Here is an 18452-nt window from a genome sequence, read left to right as displayed (position 1 = left end):
GTTTCATCGGAACAATTCTGGACTTGGTTCTTGGTCCTGGATTTCAGTGAGGTCAATTCTGAAGATACTGGGGCTGATGGCCTCCTGAATCTTGCTGGTCGATTGCTCCCATTTTATGAAATGTACACTTAAAGTATAGTATTTTAATATTTACACAGTGTAAAAAATCTTTATAAAAACTTTTTTGTTTAGCGATTTATTTTCAACCATCGTTTCATTTTAGGTATTTTATTATGACTTGAAATTTTGTGTTTAATGACGTCTAATGATTTTAAATAAAGAGATATTAAATTGGATAACAGGTAATTTTCCTCAGTATCATTTGAGAGTTCACTCCATATAAAAATGTTCTGGGTCATGTCAAGTCACTCAGAAAAAGGCTTGATAGCTTACAGCTGTCAACCCCATTTCCAAACTAACAGTTCCACTAGGATTGAACAGCGAATGCCAAAATAAAGAAGTAAATGGTTGTGCTTCAATAGCATACAGTGCAATGGCATGAATTTTGGCAATGTGCACATGCATTAATGAAAGATCATCTCTTTTATCTTGACACTAATACACAACCTCTTTTTTTTGGCAATTCTGCACTGAATTGTTTGATAAAAGTTAATATACCGATCCCAGTAGTACACACAGTCAATTATTAGAGTGAAGATTTATTAGGGAAAGTAATAAATTATCAGGAATGCACAAGACCTTTAATTTATGCCATAATTAAGGACAAATATCATGTTACTAAAATCGACAAAAGCTATGTACAGTTTCATTTCTTTTTTTTTTTTTTTTTTTTTAATATCTTTATTATTCAGTTCGCAGCAATACATCATACATAAATCAATCATTAGAATCACCCAAGCCGTCTCATATAATAAGACCAAATATAACTCTCATTACTTCATGATAACGCAAGCATGGTCGGGTATAACATCTACAACTCCATATATTGTAGCATTGGCTGCCAAGTTTTAAGCCCTAGTTGTTTTTTCTTCAATGATCTTATACGATAAAGGCTATATTCCAAATTGAACACGTTATGAAACTTAGAGCGCCACATTTCATATGATGGTGCTTCTACTTGCAGCCACATAGATGCAACACATAATCTAGCAATGGCCATCGCTATAAATATAAAATAACGAAAGGGATAGCATATATGAATAGGTTCGATATCTTCACCCACACCCAATAGCATAACCTCTCTAGTTATATGAACCTCTACCGCAGTAGTTTGTGATAGAAATTCTGAAATATCAGATATATATTGTTTTAGGGCTATACAGTCAAAGAATACATGTACAATATCAGCTTTATCCGCCTGACATCTAAAACATTTCCCATCATGAGTCCCACCCCACTTCATCATCTTAACAGGTGTACAATATAAATTAAACAAAGTTTTATAATGTTGGGTGCGTAAATTTGCCGTTAATATAACTTTGCTTGCCATCACAATTGAGGATTGCACATATGAGCCAGTATTACCAAATCTATCCCTCCATTTCGCATCTTGCACCTCTATATCATCTCGCTGAGTTGCCAATAGTATATCATACAGAGCCCCAATTTTGGCTTTTTTTGATAATGCCTCTAATAAATCATTTGTTGCTATAAGTGTACATCTACAGTGTTTATTAATAAAATCTCGAATTTGCAAATATTTGAAAAAATCGTGTTTAGGTATTTTATACCGTTCCACCAAATCAGAGAAGGGAATAATTGACCCATCCCTATAGATATCCCCTAAGCGTCGTATCCCCTTACCCTGCCATATAGCCATTTTTGTGTCCCAAAACACCGAAGGGAAGATTTCCATAGAGTTAAATGGTGTATAGTAACCTATCCGATTTATAGGAGTAGTTTTTCGTATCATCTTCCAGGCTTTATATGCAGCTAGTACAATTTTGAAGCGAGTTCTTTTAAAATAGCTTGGTTCATAGAACTTAAGCAAGGCCTCCCTCGCCTGAATTCCCAACAACATCTGGTATACATCTGGTATTTCGAAGGACCTTGCTTCGGCCCCAATCACCAAGTATTGCATATTCTGCAAAAAACAAACTAAATAATAAAACATAAAATTCGGCACGCCCCATCCACCACGTATCAGTGGGAGTGTCATATATTTTGAAGCTCGTCGACTTTTTTTCCATCCCCATATAAACCTATCTACAATAGACTGTAGCTGCGTTAATTGTACGCATGTCAACTCTAACATAACCGTCCTAAAATAATACATTACCCGGGGGAGTACACACATTTTTAAAACATTACAGCGTCCCACCATTGATAAGTGAAGGCACTCTACCTTTTCCAATTGGCGTTTTGTAGCAGCAAGTATACCTGCCCAATTTACTTCAACTATCTCTTGAGGTGACATTCTAATCTTTATACCCAGATATCTTGCTTCCGGTGTAACTCGGGCATCTCCAGGAAGAGAGTCCCTCAGTACATACAATCTGGGTTTTAGAAATATTTAACTTATACCCAGCAACATTCCCATATTGCTGGGTCTGAACCTCAATCTCCCTAATTGCCTGCTCCGGATCAGATGTTACTACCACTATATCATCGGCATAAGCAAGGACACGTGTCTGTTGTTCCCCCACTGACATTGACTTTATACCATTAATAGTTTCCAATATTTGCACCAGTGGATTGATATAGATAGCGAAAAGTAAAGGTGAGCAAGGGCATCCCTGCCTGGTCCCCCTGGTTATATATACACAAGATGACTCCTTCCCCATCGTACAAATTCTAGCCCGTGGTCGTTTATACATAGTCTGCCAAGCTAACAAAAATTGCGGACCAAACCCCATCTTTTGCATTGTGGCCCATAAAAATGTCCAGGATACGCGATCAAATGCTTTTTCAGCATCAAGAAAGATTAACCCCATATGTTATTTACGCGTAGTAGCATAATCTATCAACGAAATTACCCTATGTATATGATTTACCGTGCTCCTACCGGGCAAAAAGCCATGCTGACATCGAGAAACCAACAATGGTATAATTTTAGCTAGTCGTGTCGCAAGAATTTTCGAGTACACCTTGTTGTCAGCATTAATTAATGATATCGGCCTATAAGACCCCGGATTTCTAGGAGGCTTGTCTTGTTTCTTAAATATCACTATATTGGCATCGTCCCACGATGGCGGGGGATTTCCTCGTTGGGCTTCTAAAAACGTAGCTAGCATATCATCCTTAATGATGGGAAAAATGCTCCGATATACCTCCAGAGGAAGTTTGTCCGGCCCTGCCGCTTTCCCTGACGCTAGTCCTGCTATCGCTATTTGTATTTCTAACATTGACATAGGAGCTTCTAGCTCCTCTCGATCAGTTAAGCCTATCTCAATTAAATCTAGGTTAGAAAGATATTGCTCTATAGTACCCTACATAACCAAGTCCTGAGTATATAATTCTTTATAATATAGGTAGAGTACCTCCAATATACCTTCAACAGTCTCTACTACTCCCCCTTTCCCATCTTCCAATGCATCTATTCGCTGTAGGGTTTTTCTTCCCCTCAACCTTTGCGCTAAACATCTCCCTGTGGTCTCGCCATATTCATAGCTCTCAGTTTTATAGGTTTTATACTGAGCAGCAATATCTTGACTCCATATCTCGTTAATTCTAGCCCTGCATCGACCCATCTTTGCGAGGATCTCTTTAATATCCGATTTAACTCTAACCCCTTGAATACATTCACATTTGGCCTTCTTTAACTCCTCACATAGACCCAGCACATGTTCTTTCCGTTTTTTCTGCTTCGCCCATCCATAACTAAGTGTTTCGCACCTTATGCCAGCTTTCAAGGAGTCCCAAATCATTGGCTGAGCTGCCGACCCTTTATTATTTTCTATAAATACCGTAGCCCATGTTTGAATATGTTGAATATATTCCTCATCACTTGGCAATTTTTTATTAAATGTGAAGGATCGCTGTTCCCTTGAGAGGGCAAGACTAACTAGATCCATAACCACAGGTCCATGATCTGACGAAATCCGAGGCCAAACCTGTATTTTTGAATCAGCAGCCAACAATCGAGGTAAAAATATATAGTCTAACCGAACATACTTGTTATGCGGGGATGAGTAAAAAGTATACCCAAGATCCCCATCATCATGCTCCCCAACCCTCCAGCCATCAGCTAGTCCATGGTTTTGTATCAATTGTTGCAAGGCCCTGAACACTTTGGGCTTACGCCCCCTATAATTAATAAAATAAGATTCCCATGTCTGTACATCCCCATGTATATTAAAGTCCCCAGCTAGTATCAACGGAGACCCCCAGAGAGACAGCTCAACATTTAACAACTCCAAGGTCTCAGCCTCATCCAAGTTAGATCCATATACTACGCAAATAACAATTTTAACTCCCCCCACGATGCATTCAGTAATAGCCCACCTCCCATAGTTATCCACCCTCTCTTTACCCGTACTGACTATACCATGGCGTGCCATGATCGCCACCCCCCTGTTCGTAGTAGATTGCTTAGAAGTTGATAATAAATTGTATCCCAGCTCTAATAATATCCTACGGTTATCCCACGGGACATGCGTCTCTTGCAGACAAAGAATGTCAGGATTAATCAACCGCAACTCAGCAGCAACTCGCTTCCTCTTAAAACCATTATTTAGCCCACATACATTAAATGTACATATACGCAGGCTCCTATCTGCCATTTCTATAGAAATACCCCATGGCCATCAAATTTTCCCAAAAAATTAATTCTATAATTCCTGCTTGTCATGCTGCGAACTGAAATTTTACCATTTAACCCCTTCCCACCCAGAACTCTACACCCCAAGGTGTACAGTTTCATTTCGTTGGCTTTTCTTAACATATTTCTTTCATAGCATTTGCAAACATAAAATGTTGTTAATTGCAGAACATAAAGGTTAAAAGCCATTTTGTTCAAGATGTTTAAGCAGTTTCTCATACTGAATTTACTAATTGAGACAGAATTAATTTTTCAAATATTTTCCCTGAAGCACACAACAGAGCAATACATGGATAATTCAATGCAGCGGAATAATTAAACTTCCTTTCAAGCAGTTTTGTATACAATTTGAAGACATGCAGTATATGAAAAAAGGGTCTTGAGTTACTGGGCCCAGAGTTGAGGTGCCTTTTTCAGTATGGTAACAGGTATGCCATCAGGTCCCTGAGCGGATTAATTATTCATACTTCTAATTACTTCAACAATTTCCTCAATACTTATTTTTGCCAAAATAGACCAAGGGAGAGTGGCATAATTACATCAAAATTAATATTAGAACCTTGATATAACCTCTTAAATTGTAAACCCCAGTCCTGGGAATGGAACTCCTAAACCTCCTCTGTGGTCTCGGCTTCTTTGGTCCCCTCACCCCACCCATTGCGAATGCTAGAAGGGAACACCACAACAGAAGATCATTTCCAAACCCTGACTCCATCTCCTCCTCCTCCTTTTTTAAGATGGGATGAAATGACCCTTCCCTTTTCTAACCAGGTCGCTGTAAGTAGGTGTAACAGTCTGTGGGATTTCTTATAAAACTTAAACAGTTCATGTTTTGAAACTCAGTAGAGGTTTGTGCTCAATATATCTTTTTTAGACTGGTATATATCTGGGAGCATGGAATAAGAGTGGTTGCCGGGAAAAATAAGGATCTTGAGCTGAAGTGCGAGGAATGATGGAATTGTCATTTCAAGGTTAATGTCTTAAAGCAAACTGTTAATCAATGGTGGAGTAGAATGTTTTATATTTTAACAAAATTGCCGTACCTTGAACAGTTTGGTATGTGTGGGGTGTGGTTGAGACCGGTTTAAAGAAAGGAGATAATCAAGGTGAGCCGAGTGAAAATATATAGGGCCTGATTTACAGTTTGGAGGATGGATTATGTATCGTCACCATGACAGGGTACTTCACTCCCGCCATGGCAAAGGTTTCTCCGCCTGCTAAATTTAGAGATGTCGCCTGCCCAGGGCACATCTCTTGCCTTTCCAGGAACCGCCATCATATAAACAAAATCTCACAGCACAATTTTTGGAGGAAAATAAAAAAAGCAATTACCAAATTGCCATGGGAGTTTTCTCCTATGGCATGGGTGCCATTTTGCAATTTGTACTGCCCCTTACCATCAGGTTGTACCTTGCAATGACAGACAGTGAAAACTTGGCAAATTTTCCTCCCACTCCAAATAGAGGGGTGGACAAATAGCAAAACCTCTGACAGATGTTACTCTTTTGGGCCATCGGAGGTGTATGATGGCAACAGAGACGGAGTTGTCTCCACTGTCGACATACTGAAGGTCCGCCCTACCTTAAATGAGGTAGACGGATCTTCAGTTTGGGGGAGAGGGTACTTAGTCGCTGGTGCAATGGTGTACTCTGTCCACCAAACTCTTCTAAATAGGGCTCATAATTAGCACAACACTGGATAGCACACTACAAGTATGTTTCCACATTTTTGTGTTGTGCATATTTATAATTTGAGCCACAGGTTGATAAGGAGATTTTCTCAAACTCCCAAATTCTTTTGTTTCTTTGGTGAATTGATGAAGTTGGGATCAAAACCCTAGCCTCCTGGTTGTAAGTTCAGCAACCTAGCCTATAGACAAAGATTTGTCCCACTTCAGAGTGGAAATGCTCACATGTGTCTTGTTTATACGTTTATTTTAAGAGTTTTAAGTTGCCATTTGTTGTTTTGTGTGTTTTTGTATTCTTTTAAAAAAAATATGTTTACGCTTTGATTAATCACGTGTAAGTGATTCATTCTTGCATGATCACAAGTTCTAAAATGAGAGCGAGCCTAAAATATTTTAATTGTTTCTTTTTTTTTTTTTAGATTACAATGGGGAACACAGACTGCGCTCTCCCCATGCTTTGGGCCCAGCAAACGAACACTGCTGCTGATGTCTTCATTGTGTTCACCGACAATGAGACTAATATACAGAACACTCATCCGTCATTGGCCCTCAAGGCATACAGAGAGGTCTGCTTGTTTCTTTAAACAGATTCTAACAATCACAATGTTCTGTAGTTAATCTGTACCACAGACAACACCCATAAGTAGCACTGAATTGTTTTGCCGCTGGCCTGCAGCGGCACTCACAGAAAGAGGGGGAGGAGAAAAGCAAAAGTTTAATCTGGCATAGAATGCCACAATAACTGGACATTTTTCCATTTTTTTTTATATAGAATAACTTGCTTGAATCATTCCCTAGCATTAGTCAGGGAATCCCCAGTACTTTTGAAACAGCAATAACCTGGTAAAATGGCCATATGTCCAACAACAGTGTTAGTTTATTAACAATGTTAGTTTATTTCACCTCATTTGAAACAACCCAAACCTCAACTAGGGAGGTCGAAGTGCTTAACTCTCAAACTCCCCCTAAAGCCCTCCATAGCTCTTAATTCTACCTCACTGTGGGTCGGGTTCCGAGTTTCAGCAGTGTACGGGTGGCCGGTACTCCACCACCACACCCCCGCACCACAGAGACTCGCTGACGCTCATCCGTCAGATTACAAGTTATTTGCGGTTTGGCGGGCAGGCGGCGTGGCGTTTCCAGGGCGATGCCTCTTTCAAAGGCAGAGGTGCCTTTAAAAATGGCACTGCAATGGGAATGCCTCACAATGTGCCTGCATGGCATGGACTGAGAAGTCAATGCCGTGCAGGAACTCTTGTGAATGCACACAGGTTGGCACTTGTTATGCCTCCTTGTGTGCATGCACAAGCGGAGGAGGAACAGTGGGCCCTGCAGGGCCCCTTTTCTTTCTGCTTTGCCAGGATTGACATGGATTAGAAGCCTCCATGTCACCTCCGGCGAAGAGGAAACTCATAATATGCTAGGCAGGACCGTGGTGGCTCCGCCAAGCATATTGGGGCCTCTGAATGCTGCGCCACTTCCAGGAAACGGCGGTTTACTGGCGGCATTGGCGGTCCCAGCTCGGTCCAACCGCCCATCACGTAATGGGGCAGTCGGAGTGAAGAAGCAGGTGGGCGAGACTGCGTTGATCTGACGTTTCATGGTGAGTTTGCTGTCAAGGATGATACCGAGGTTGCGGGCATGGTTTGTCAGTTGCAGGTGAGGGTTCTAGTTCAGAGGGCCACCAGGAGTAATTCCATGGGGAGGTGTTGTTCCCGAAGATCAGTACCTCTGTTTTGTCGGTGTTGAGTTTCAGGCAGTTGTTTCTCATCCAGTCGGTGACGCTGGTCATGTATCTTTGGAAGTTGGCTCTTGTAGTGTAGGGGTCTTCTGATAGTGAGAGAATGAGCTGGGTGTTGTTTGCGTAGGAAATGCTGTTCAGTTCATGGGATCTGACGATGTTGGCCAGGTGGGTCATGTAGGAGTTTTAGAGTATGGAGCTGAGGGCTGAGCCTTGAGGGACTCCGCAGATGATGCTTTTGGGTTCCAAGGTGAAAGGAGGTAGACGGATACTCTGGGTTCTTCTGGTGAGGAATGAAATGATCCATTTGAGAGCATTTCCTTGGATTCCAACGTGATGAAGCCTCTTGATTAGGGCGTAGTGGGATACGGTGTTGAAAGCTCCTGAGAGGTCGAGGAGGATCAAGGCAGCAGTTTTTCCCCAGTCGAGAAGGGCTCTGATGTCATCTGTGGCAGCGATCAGGGTGGTTTTGGTGCTCTGCTTAGTGCGGAATTCGGATTGGGAGATGTCCAGCAGGTTTTGGTTCTCCAATTGTTCAGTGAGTTGATGGCTGATGCCATTCTGAGGACTTTGGTGGGAAAAGGGAGCAGATAGATGGGGTAGGTGTTCTTGAGTTCATTGGTGTCAGCGGACGGCTTCTTGAGTAGGAATTTTACCTCTGCGTGCTTCCATTCTGGCTGTGTTGATGGACTTGTTGAGGATGGGGGTGAACTCACTGCTGAACTTCTTGGTTCCGAGGTTAAACAAATGGTGGGGACAGGGGTCCTTAGGAGATCCTTAGTGGACGAAGTTCATGATTGCTACGGTGTTTTCTGTGGTGAGCTAGTCCCAGGTGGTAAATGGTTGGGGTTTGTGTCTGTGGGAGCGAGGAGGGTGTGGAGGTCGGTGGGTTGGATATGACGTTTTCGTAGATGGCGGAGAGCTTGTCAGGGAAGAAGTTGGCCAGAGTATCGCAAAGTTCCTGGGAGGGAGTGATGGTATTTTCAGTGGAAGAGGGTTTGGTGAATTCTCTAATGACGTTAAAGCGCTCTTTTCTGTGTTTAGCGCTAGGTTTGATGCGGTTGGATAGGGTGCTATTTTTCGTGTCTTTCAGGAGTCAGTGGTATTGGCTGAGTGCTGTCTTGAAGGTTGCTCGGTCTGTGGTATTCTTGCTGATGCTCCTTCTCCTTTCTAGTCACTTGCAGTTGCGCTTTGAGGTTTTCAGTTCCGTGGTGTACCAGCTGGCTTTTAAGGTGGACGCCTTTAGGTTTGGAGAGCTTGACGGGGCGACCCTGTTGGTGATCCAGGCAGAAAACTTCTTGACAGATTGTTCTAGTTTGGTTGCAGTGTCAAGTTGGGAGGTGTTAAGTGCGTCTGTCCACTGGCTTTCCTGCACTTTTCTCCAGCTGCAGTGTGTGGTTTTGGGCAGCTAGATGGTGGTGCTAGAGGGTTCTGAGATGGTGAAGTGGCTGATGGAGTGGTCGGTCCAGGTGAGCTCGGTGACTAGACTTGGCTGGCCGATGGTGGGTGATTGAGCCTGGCTTGCAGCCGCCCTACATACTCCTACACATCCACTGCCTAGAGGCACCCATGAGCCTCGCTTACAGCTGCCCTACATGCTCGCCCACATCCACTGCCTAGAGGCAACCATGGAGCTCAGGACCTTATTCTGGCGCTGCCTGGTGCATGGTGATTGGCTTCTGGACATGCAAGGGCCAATGACCTGATGGCGACTATGGGGCCCTGTGCCTTGACGGTGCGGCTCGTGACTGCAGATCGCCCCACTCTACCTCAACTCATAGAACGCTGGGCCCAGTGTGAGAGACTATTCCTTCGATCCTGAGGCATTGACTGGCTGTTTCTGTGATGTTGCCTGTTCTTTCCAGTCAAGGCCCTTTTTCCTACAAGGCATAGGTGGAAACCTGATTCCAGGGAAGGAAAGCTCAAGTCTGAGCATAAGAAGGCCTCCACGTGGTGTTCCAGACCTTGCCCCCCACTGGGGCTTTAGGATGCTGCAATGTTGTTGAACTGATCTGCTGACTATGTCAGAACTATCCTACTGGACATGAAAACCAATCTGAAGTAGATAGACTCCAAAAATGATCAGCTGACAGCACAGATGAATCGCATGAAGATCACCTTGAAAAGAATGAGAATCAATCGGACAAGCCAGAACGACGCATCTTGAGCATCGAGGACAGCTCGGGGCAATGAACTCTCCATCTTATCGGATTTCACAGCAGCGCTCCAGGAAGCCTGAAGGGCATTCGCAGAGGTAAAAAAGATGATTGAGGTCTCAGAACATCTAATATGCTATATTGTATCCTGCTCGCCTTTGAGTCCAACATAAAGACAGAGTCCAGATATTCAGTAACCCTAAGGAGGCGATGAAGTTTTCGAAGGCTGCTATTCGGGATGCTAGGTCTGGATAGAGCAGAGATACCGCTGACGACTGTGACTTGGACTGGGAAGATGATGAAGGTCTGTCTATTACCCCCCCCCCCCCCCAACTTCTTTTGGTCTCGGCATGGTCTCGGGGCACACTGTCATTTAAGGTCTGCTTTGTAAACTGTGAGTGACAATGCAACCATGTCTTGGTAAATAATGGCAGAGGAGGAAGATAACCAATTGCCAAGATAGAGAACATAGCTGTGTCTGCAACCCTTGGGAGCTAGACTTTCTGTATCCCACTTTTTATCTGGTAGGGCATGATTGGCAAAATTGTTATATAGACCGAATGCTTTAAGGAGTCTGGGAATGGTTACCAGTAGACCCCTCCCCCCGCCTCTTCCACCATGCAGATAGCATGATCATAGAACGGTTGTTGAGTTTGCTTGTTGTTAGGGATTTAGCTCACAGTTGGGGTTTTCAGTGTGAGAGGGGAGTGGTTGGGAATGGCTGGGATACTGGTTGGGGATGTAGTACCTATGTTATATTCCTGTTAATCCATAGGTCTCATGGCTGTACCTTTGTTCTCGGTACAAAAGGGGGTGGTGATGGACGGAGCATCAGAACCAATCAAACACTCACACCCAGTCAACAGATCTGGCCATATGCAAATCAGTCTGACCCTGTGCCTCATGGGAACAGTCCAGCCCGAACTGCCAAGCCATGCCTTCCCTGGACCGGAAACAAGCTTCCTAGGACCGGTTTCTGGCATTTCAGCCGTCTTCAGCCAGGCTTGCTTGAATCCAGTAGCAACGTGAGCAAGGGACTCACGTCTGAGCATACCCTGCCAACTTATGGCGAACAAAGCGGTACAAAAGGGGGTGGTGATGGACGGAGCATCAGAACCAATCAAACACTCACACCCAGTCAACAGATCTGGGTTTGATCCATCACCGTTCTTTAGCCCACTCTGCCACCCCAGTTCAGACATGGCCATATGCAAATCAGTCTGACCCTGTGCCTCATGGGAACAGTCCAGCCCGAACTGCCAAGCCATGCCTTCCCTGGACCGGAAACAAGCTTCCTAGGACCGGTTTCTGGCATTTCAGCCGTCTTCAGCCAGGCTTGCTCGAATCCAGTAGCAAAGTGAGCAAGGGACTCACGTCTGAGCATACCCTGCCAACTTATGGCGAACAAAGCGGTACAAAAGGGGGTGGTGATGGACGGAGCATCAGAACCAATCAAACACTCACACCCAGTCAACAGATCTGGGTTTGATCCATCACCGTTCTTTAGCCCACTCTGCCACCCCAGTTCAGACATGGCCATATGCAAATCAGTCTGACCCTGTGCCTCATGGGAACAGTCCAGCCCGAACTGCCAAGCCATGCCTTCCCTGGACCGGAAACAAGCTTCCTAGGACCGGTTTCTGGCATTTCAGCCATCTTCAGCCAGGCTTGCTCGAATCCAGTAGCAAAGTGAGCAAGGGACTCACGTCTGAGCATACCCTGCCAACTTATGGCGAACAAAGCGGTACAAAAGGGGGTGGTGATGGACGGAGCATCAGAACCAATCAAACACTCACACCCAGTCAACAGATCTGGGTTTGATCCATCACCGTTCTTTAGCCCACTCTGCCACCCCAGTTCAGACATGGCCATATGCAAATCAGTCTGACCCTGTGCCTCATGGGAACAGTCCAGCCCGAACTGCCAAGCCGTGCCTTCCCTGGATCGGAAACAAGCTTCCTAGGACCGGTTTCTGGCATTTCAGCCGTCTTCAGCCAGGCTTGCTTGAATCCAGTAGCAAAGTGAGCAAGGGACTCACGTCTGAGCATACCCTGCCAACTTATGGCGAACAAAGCGGTACAAAAAGGGCTTGGTGATGTTCTCTGCAAACTAAGATCAGTATAGTATTGAACATCATTTAGACACCGGCGGTATGGACTGGGTTTCTAAAATAATAATGTGGAACGTTCTAGGTTTAGGTAATCCTAAAAACCTGAAATCAATTCAGTCATACCATGAAAGGCATCGAATTGAGATTTATTTGCTAGAGAAGATTAACTTAGGTCAGGGAGAGGCTACCTCCTTTGCAGGTGGATCAGGACAGTGCAGATACTTCGCATCATCTAGTACATATGCAAGGAAAGTCATGATATTGATAAAGAGATCAATATGCTTTCAGCTTTTACATCTACACAAAGACCCATTAAGTAGGTTTCTTATACTGATGGGCACACTGCATCATTCAGCAATAGCGATCATCAACATTTATTCACCCAATGTAGACTCCCTTGAGTTCTTTGATAACATTATTGCATTTTGTAGTGAGAATGCTGCCCACAATATCATCTGGGTTTAAATTCGATATAACATGTCAGCCTTACTTGAATAGTACAAATCCTAACAGGGTGGTTTACTTGCGCACTGTCAAGTGCTGCGTCATATGCTCAACTGTCAAATTCAGTAAGGCACACAAGGCTCTCCTAGTGCCAAGAATGGCTGATTTATAGCAGGAATCTCTCAAAAAATGGTTTTTCCCTCCAACTGCATGAGAGGCGTAAATCTCTACTAATAAAACCCAGTAAGGATCTCCAGGACTTTGGCTCTTACTGGTCGCTATTCCAGATGAACATGGACAGTAAAATATTGGCCTGAGTTGTCACAAACCGACTGAAACCACTGATGATGGGCGGATTGATGCTCTCAGAGCAAGCCAGGTTCGTGCCTGGCGGGCCACCTTCAATAATTTAAGAATGTTGTTTGCATTACTTTGCAGATCAGATTTTTAGATGCAGAGAAAGCATTTAATTCTATAGAACGGCCCTACATGTTCACAGTCCTGCATAGGGTGGTTGTCAACAGCAGAATTATGGGACTTATAAACCTCATGTACACCAACCCCACAGCCAGAATTCGAATAAATGGGTGCACTTTGCAACCTTTACCAATCTATAAAGGCACTAGATAGGGCTTCCCCATCTTTCCTGCTTTTTTGCTCACACCGTGGAGCTCTTGGTCACATGGCTACAGTCGACCCACTTGCACCTAGGCATTATGTTCCCAGGGAAGTGGGCAGTGTAATCCTTATTTGTGGATGATGTTCTGCTCTTTGTTAGAAATCCGGAAATTAATCTCCCTCCCCTTATTGTTGAAACAATACGCTTTGGAGAACTATTGGGTATTTGTATCAATAAGGAAAATCAAAATGTTTCCACTTACTGATGCTTCGGTTCCAACACAGCTGACCTACCCTCTACGCTTGTGGGAAACATCGGAGTGGTATTTGTCTGTGTTTATTAACAGGAACAAACAGCAACTACTACAGGACAACTATGTCCCCTTGCTGGACAGGCTTACCGGTCAGGTGGAGCGTTGTATCGCCTTGCTGTAGTCCATTGCCGACAGAGTGGCTCTAATTAAAATGATAGTGCTGCCTAAGTTCTTGTATTTAATAATATACCGGTCCTTCTGAGCTAATCTTTCTTCGGTGCAGTGAGATCGTTGCTTATTAGACTGATGTTGGGGGGAGTGGCGTGGAGGGTGACCCAGGCTGAATTGGAGAAGTATCACTACTGAGCCTCGTCTCACTGTCTGGTGCATTGGTTTAACCTACAGAGTAAGGCATCCCACCTCCCCATTGAAAGAGATCAAATAACTGTCCGAAATCCACGCACTAGCATCATGGTACAGACACCCAGACCAATACACTTGGTTCACAATGTTTGCTATACTGATTGGCTGATATGGACCATGACCAAAGCAGAGGACGGGGAAAGAGTATATTCTCCTCACAGTCCACTTTGGATAATCCTTTTGTACCTCCTACTGGAGACAAAGGGGTGACAACTAGGCTTGTAAAAGCAGGACTGCAGACTCTTGGGCAGTTGTTTGTGGCCAATAGGTATTTGGCCTATGTACAGTTTGGGAAGGGGCGAATACTGACTGCCCTTGATAGATTTGACTACTGCAGAATAAGATTCACTGTTAATTCAAGATTATTATCGTTCCTTGACAAACCGGCTGAGTTTGCCCCTCTCACGCAGATGACCAGAGATCATGGGTGTGAAAGATAGATCTCCAGGCTGTATCGTCTATATGTTGCTGACCAATGCATGGACCCCAAATGGGCATTGAAGAAGAGGGAAGCGGATACGGGAGAGAAGGTTGAGCTAGAGGTCCGAAATTATTGTTGCATGCAAACTAAAGCGGTGCCCATGAACTGTCATCATATGCTACTCCATTTTAAGTCCTTAAATAGATTGTACTGCTCTCTTGACCTGCTTCACATAATTGATTCAGATAGGCCTTTCCATTGTACATGATGCCGGGTGACCCTGCAGGCTTCTAGTATTTGGTATGGGAATTCCCATCGGTAGCGACAAACTGGGCTAATTTAACACGTATAATTGGTGAAATTGTGGGCTGTTGCTGGTCTGTATTAAAGAATTTCCTGAATCAGAATGTAAACTTGTAGCTGTACTGATATTGTTTGCAAAGCGTCGGCTCCTGAAAACATGAGCGAAAGACCCAACCCCCAAAACTACGGATTCACTTAAAGACGCTGTATGTGGCCAGACAAAGATATATGGCCACCGCTCAAACAATATCTCATACTCCAGGATCCAGCAGACTGATGAGGCTTGTCCATGCTCACCGCGACACCAGATGGGGCAATTTTTGACCAAAATACTATTCGCCTGTTGATGCTTGAGGTAGTCAGTTTTACCCCGTGAGATGTACTGCTACATTGTTTTTTATATTGATTACCTAAGATGTACCACTGCAGCATACACTACATCTATTGATATTTCCTGTTCTATGCTATGCCTGAGATTGTCTAACTGGACTCCTGAATGGGGTTGTCCGTGAACTGTTTGTGATTATAGATTATGCTCTTGATTTCCCAGTTTTTTTTAAATAAAAAAAAAGAAAGTTCTCCATCAAAACTACTATTACCCTGGAGTAAAGAAGTAACATCTGTGTATATTTTAGAACAGTGCAAGAAACCTAGATCTCGTTCCAGATGCAGATCATCTTCCCATACAGGCACAGACGATTCAATATCTCCCTTCATTCCTACAGGTGTGTAGAAGAGGTGTGACGCAGCGGCCAGGGTGCCTGACTCGGACCACAGGGTTCACGGTTCCGGCTCCGGCGGCAGGTTAGCCCAGCACCTTGTGACTCGGGGCAATAGCTTGCTTAATCTTCCCGACGGCCCCCAGCACTGAGATACCTCTCCAGAGGTAGCTGTGCGCTTTACAAGTGCTGGCATTTACATTTTACATTTACATCACCAGCTGCTTTGCCTACACGTGTATCATCTGTTGATGACATTGTAATATTCAATGACGTCCTGGCAAGAGGGGCTTTGAAAGAGAACATCCCATTGGAGGGTTTGCAGCTGGTGGTTTCGCTGATATTGGATATTCTTCAGCCAAGAGCAACTCCTAAAAATCTATTGCCCTTGATACCAGGATTTCTGGAAAATACTTTGACGTTTCTCACTCTTATGACAATAAAGACAGCAACACCGTTCCTGACTAAACACATTCTTTCTATGCAGAACCCAAACGTTTTCTAATCAGATTTGAAACTGCACTCCATTATATTAACTTCCGTGTGAATTCGACATGCCTCAGCACTAGAGACAACTGCTCCACTGGGGAGAAAAAGTAAATGCCTGGATACAACTGGATACAATAGGTGGAATGGCAGTTACCCACCCGACTGCACTGGCATGGAGGTACCAGAGTCAGATTTGGGAAGAAATTAAATCCTTCATTGGCACCCTGTTTAGACACCAGCAAAACATTTTTCAAGACATTCATAATGAAGGTTCCTTGGTCTCAAACCAAATGATAAGTGCAGCAGTGGATTTGGCTGATATCTCTGCAAGGGGATACTGTTACGGTGTTTCTGTCAGAAGGCTCCTGTTAAGCACGCTGAAGCCAGATGCACAGCTAAAGATTATGAGCTCCCATTCTTGGGATACATTTTATTCAGACAGCCTACAGAGGAGGATCTGCTTAAAATAAAGGACAGGGTAGAGACCTGGAAGGCTGCAGGCCTGGAAGAGAGAAAGAAGTTCTTTATGCAACAGTACAATTCCAGAGAGAGGAGATACAAATCACAGAGGGTTGAGTCCGCTCGCTGGCCATACTAGCCATAACAATATCAGCAGCAAAGCCAGATATACCAGTACCAGCGGAAGAACCTCAAATCGAAGTCCACTGACAAAATCTTGAAACTCTGGCAGAAGACACTCTGCCACAAAGGAAAGGTGGACTACCTTTTATTCTGCTTTTATTTTAAAAGGGGGTGAGTATAGGAGGTACTAATCTGTAAAGAACTGTAAATTTCAGAACAATTATGCAATTCCCCTGTCAGTCGAGATGATTTGGGCATAAGTATGGGAGGCCAAGAGCACTAAAATATGAAACAAAGCAATACTTTATGATAGATTCTTCTACTTACAGATTCCTCACCTTCTCAATATCCCCATGTACCAGACTGGAATCAGAAAGTTTGCAATAGCTGTCCTGTTCCGGTATGTGGCACTGGCTTCCACTTGGCATTGGTTGCAGTACAGTTGTGACGTCTCTGCAGCCGTACAGCGCCACCCCAGTTCCCTAATGTTAGTGCCCTTTTTTCGCATCCTTCAATGCAGATCTGTAGCTGCCCATTTTATGATAGACAATTTCTACTATTTTGCAGTGCTTTATGGATGTCTCCCTCTAAATCATTCAGGTTTTAAGCCCTGTCATTCCTGCCATTGACAAATGTCCATTTCAGACCCCCACGAGGTCTGTTTGTGGTACGTGGGGCTAAATCATGATTCCAGGTCATGCCATATTCTCAGCCTCATGCACACTAAGGCAATTAAGGAGCAGGAGGGAAAGCTTTATATGGCACCTGTGATGAGCTCCTGACTCGGTGCTGATCGTACTCAAGATCAGGATCAAAGATCCTGGAAGTCAATGAAGTAGAAGAAAGGGAAACCAAAGAAGATAAGACTACTCCTCACCCAGACATCACTCCTTCTTGAGGACTGGGTCTCCTCGATGCCCTCAATGTCAAGTGAAGTCCCTCTCTGAGCAGGAACTTTGTACTCCATGGTCCGGTGCCAGAACCAGCACAGTTGGTGCCATTACCAATGCTATCACCAGCTCCTGTCACTCCTCATGACCCATCCTGCAAACAAAGGCTATACTGATGTGGTCCATAAGTGAGATACAAAATCTAGCAGAACAGGTTCAGGGAACGCACCCAACTTGGGCCTGCATCAAGGTAAGAGTACTGGCAGACGATGATGGATCGTTATGGGTCAGACTCTCATCCAATGCAGATGCCTCAAATGATTCTTCATGATGATAATAACAATGCAGCAGCCAACTTACTTCATATGCAGACTCGAACAAAGCAGACTATTTGGCACTATAGAATGCTAGTGGTCTTGACATCTCGCCAGGCTTGCATACGAAGCACTCTTTAGGGCCAGTGCCTCACAAGATCTCATTTATGGCAGTTTTGAGGAAGGAAGCAGAGGTGCCAGAGTTACCCCTTCCCATGGTTGAGGCTAAGTCAGACATCCTAACTCATATTCTGCAACCTGATTCCGTGGCTTCCAAACTGCTTCTCTCATTCAATGAAGCTCCTATGGAGTTTATCAAAATGACATGGGACAAGCCAATGTCTGCCCTGGCAATCAGTTGACTCCTTGCTCACCAATACAGACTTGTACCTGGGGATCCTGATTTCCTCTCCATCCACCCTTCTCCAGGAAGTCTGGTCGAGCAAACCTCATCCTGCTCCAAGAAGTACCGGGGAGCATTTCCCACAGCACCACTTGACAGAGAGTGTAAGAAGCTGGAAGGCATGGGTAAAAAGGTGTTCATTCATTTATTTCCTGGGGTCCATAGTTGTTAGGGGTTT

The 18452-nt window shown here is 44.1% G+C and overlaps 1 protein-coding gene across 1 annotated transcript in view; it reads left to right on the top strand.

The window, feature by feature from the left end:
- The window catches only part of RO60 (Ro60, Y RNA binding protein), a 446084-nt gene that overhangs the window by 414633 nt on the left and 12999 nt on the right, over window positions 1-18452 (top strand). Inside the window, exon 8 of the mRNA XM_085601530.1 lies at window positions 6827-6973. Within this exon, the coding sequence (XP_085457656.1) occupies window positions 6827-6973 (147 nt within the window). The remainder of the gene's footprint in view (window positions 1-6826; window positions 6974-18452) is intronic.

The sequence above is a fragment of the Triturus cristatus genome, chromosome 4_2 (assembly GCF_964204655.1).
Source record: "Triturus cristatus chromosome 4_2, aTriCri1.1, whole genome shotgun sequence".
Lineage (NCBI taxonomy): Eukaryota > Metazoa > Chordata > Amphibia > Caudata > Salamandridae > Triturus > Triturus cristatus.
Note: the sequence above shows the minus strand (reverse complement) of the source record. Positions and strands in the feature narration are given on the sequence as shown.